This window comes from Diaphorina citri, unplaced genomic scaffold (assembly GCF_000475195.1).
Source record: "Diaphorina citri unplaced genomic scaffold, Diaci psyllid genome assembly version 1.1 scaffold41435, whole genome shotgun sequence".
In the NCBI taxonomy this organism is placed as follows: domain Eukaryota; kingdom Metazoa; phylum Arthropoda; class Insecta; order Hemiptera; family Psyllidae; genus Diaphorina; species Diaphorina citri.
The window spans coordinates 10,017-12,560 of NW_007418760.1; the positions used below are offsets into that span (position 1 = coordinate 10,017).

General features: G+C 41.9%; 1 protein-coding gene across 1 annotated transcript in view; it reads right to left on the minus strand.

Moving 5' to 3' along the window:
* Window positions 1-290: 290 nt before the first annotated feature.
* Window positions 291-2,544, minus strand: part of LOC103523794 — a gene marked incomplete at its 5' end in the record, with an annotated part of 10,285 nt that continues 8,031 nt past the window's right edge. Inside the window, 4 exons of the mRNA XM_008488812.3 lie at window positions 291-594; window positions 1,090-1,306; window positions 1,840-1,939; window positions 2,329-2,463. Of these exons, the coding sequence (XP_008487034.1) occupies window positions 375-594; window positions 1,090-1,306; window positions 1,840-1,939; window positions 2,329-2,463 (672 nt within the window). The remainder of the gene's footprint in view (window positions 595-1,089; window positions 1,307-1,839; window positions 1,940-2,328; window positions 2,464-2,544) is intronic.

Consider the following 2,544-nt stretch of genomic DNA (forward strand, 5'->3'; position numbering starts at 1 on the left):
GAGGATAAACCCGTCACTAAAAAAGTAGGTAGTTTTCGCCAAATGGAGGATAAACCCGTCACTACAAACCTTAAATTTAGAAACACACTATCAGCACGTGACGTGATAGTAGTGTGGCTGTCCTGAACGATATTCTTCAAATTAAATTGAAAAACTAGAGTACCTACCTAGACTCCTAGACCCTTGACAAATGGAGTGTGCTTGAAGGCATGTGATGTGTTCCAATCCACTCGACCCCAATGCCTACAATATTATGGAGAAACTTTGAACTACATCTTTCTGACTTTCTGACTCCCCATGAGTTCACGTGACGTGATGGTAGTGTGTTTCTTAACAGTTATACAGTGACCCCTATCAAACAAAAGGGAAGTTTTTCAGTCAGTGTCCAGTCTTTGCCGTGCGTTACCTCGATTAACTTTTCGCTTCTTGAAGGCTGGAGCTCCGTCTTCTTCCTTCTTCACGAAGCTATCTTTATCCTTGAGGCTTTGTACGGTTTTCTCTTTGACTTTGAACTCGGGATAGTCAGAGTGCAAGGTAGGAACTTGGAGCTCAACGTAATCTCGCTGGGGAAGGTCTAACTCTGGTAGTTTCTCTCTGGAACACAAAACACGGTGTGTTTATCATTAGAAATGGGCAAGTCGCAGTAGGTACTCGTCATATAATGGTAAAGACTCTCGCCTGGTAATTAGGGCAGTGGTGCAATATTGGCCGATGTATGGAATTGTATCCTCAACATTGTTTGTGAATTTGACAATAGTAGTAGCCTATTGCTGTACCTTAGGGTTTAGTGAAATTCGAGGCTTATAAATAAGCAATATAGTTACTGTTATAACTTCAAGTTAGCTCAGGCATGAGATTCGTAATGCCCACCACTCAGGCTCAGACTGTCTGCGTAAGTTGCGGAAAAATCTTGAGAACTACGTCTCTTAGACGGTCTGGCAGAAATAGGTCTAAAGCTTTTCCTGCCACACACGTTTCGACTGCCTGACAGACCGCGGTCTGAGCGTGAGTGGCAGGCTTAACCTGAGAAGACTGTGCTTTGAAGACCTACCAAGGATGAAAAAGTTGGTAATATAGAAAAGAACTTACTCTTCTACAGTCTCCCATTGTCCTAGTGCTCCTCCAGGAGCTCTCATCTGAGGTCCTATTGGTTCTGAATACGTAGGTTTTGACGATCGTGATGATTTAGAGGAAGAAGGTCCACATAATCTATCACGAAGTACCTCCTCAGGTCCAGGTACATGTTTGGAAGGTGGAGGCAGTGGAACATCGTAGGGAGATTGAGGCAGGGGTACGTTAGGTAAGTCTGAAAGAAACAAATTATAAACAAAATTATATCAATAAACTGTTCGTATAATGGGACAACTTGTTCTAAGCTGACAATCTAAATAAAGCACTACTTAAACCTAGTTAGGAAGGAATTTTAATTGTGTTAAGCATAAATGCTTGTCATAAATGTCGTTCCCGGCTAAATACACTACGCTAAATTTTATGACTTGACTTGGACTGGAACCACCAAACTCCAGATCTGAAATCCACCGCGCTAACCACTGAGGTTGGTACTTGAACCTATTTAAACGCAGTCTTTCCTAAGCAATTTTATACAGACAAAACAGCCAGTGGTGGTAGCACGTTAAACGTATTAGTCCCCGATGGATCACTGAAGTTAAGTACCGTCGGGCGTGGTTAGTATCTGGATGAGCAACCATATGTACAATCGCGTGCTACTGGCTTTTCCGGGCCCTCAGGTTGGGTGAGATAAAAGTGAGATGGTGGGTAGCTTGTTGCCAAATGGAGGGTAAACCATCACTAGTTCGATTGCTTCTAAGTGAATGTTACCTGATTTACTGGGTAGAGGAATATCGTATTTGTCTTTGATTTGTTGACTAGAATAATCTCCACCTCTGTCAATGTCTTTCATGTATGCCTTTAATGCTTCCTGAAATCAGATGAATCAAATCAACAATAGTGAATTTGAGACAGATTTGTTATTGTTTAATTTGTTACGTACATATTGGGTATTGAACTGTATTAATTAGGTCATTAGGAGATCAATCATCAGAGTAGCCAGCCTAGTTAGCTTGGAGTAGCCCGCCTGCCTTGTAAGTGCTAGGTCGCGGGTTCGATTCCCGGCCGAGGCGGACTTTCTCCTAAACAAATGAGATTTTCTCTTTGAACGGCTAGCTTACTCCTGTCCTGTGCTTCTTCTCTCTTCGATTTCGGGACGATCAGACCTGTCAGTAGTTACAGTTCCCTCTATCAAACCTCTTCAGGAAGTGGGAAAATTTTGAGGTCTTCTTCTTTTTTGAGCTTCCTCAACAAACTTACCTCTTCCATCTTTTTAAAGTCGGCATTATCCTGATCTCGTTTCTTCTGATCAATGACGCTCTGCTTGGAAATCTCGGATAACCTCTTGCTGACATTTTCCTTGTGCTTCTTACCAGACTCGTGAAATTGTATGCTCTGTAATGAGAAATGGATTCAAGATAAGTGACTTGAGGTTTTACGAACATAATTGACTTACTAATATGTAATTTAACTCAC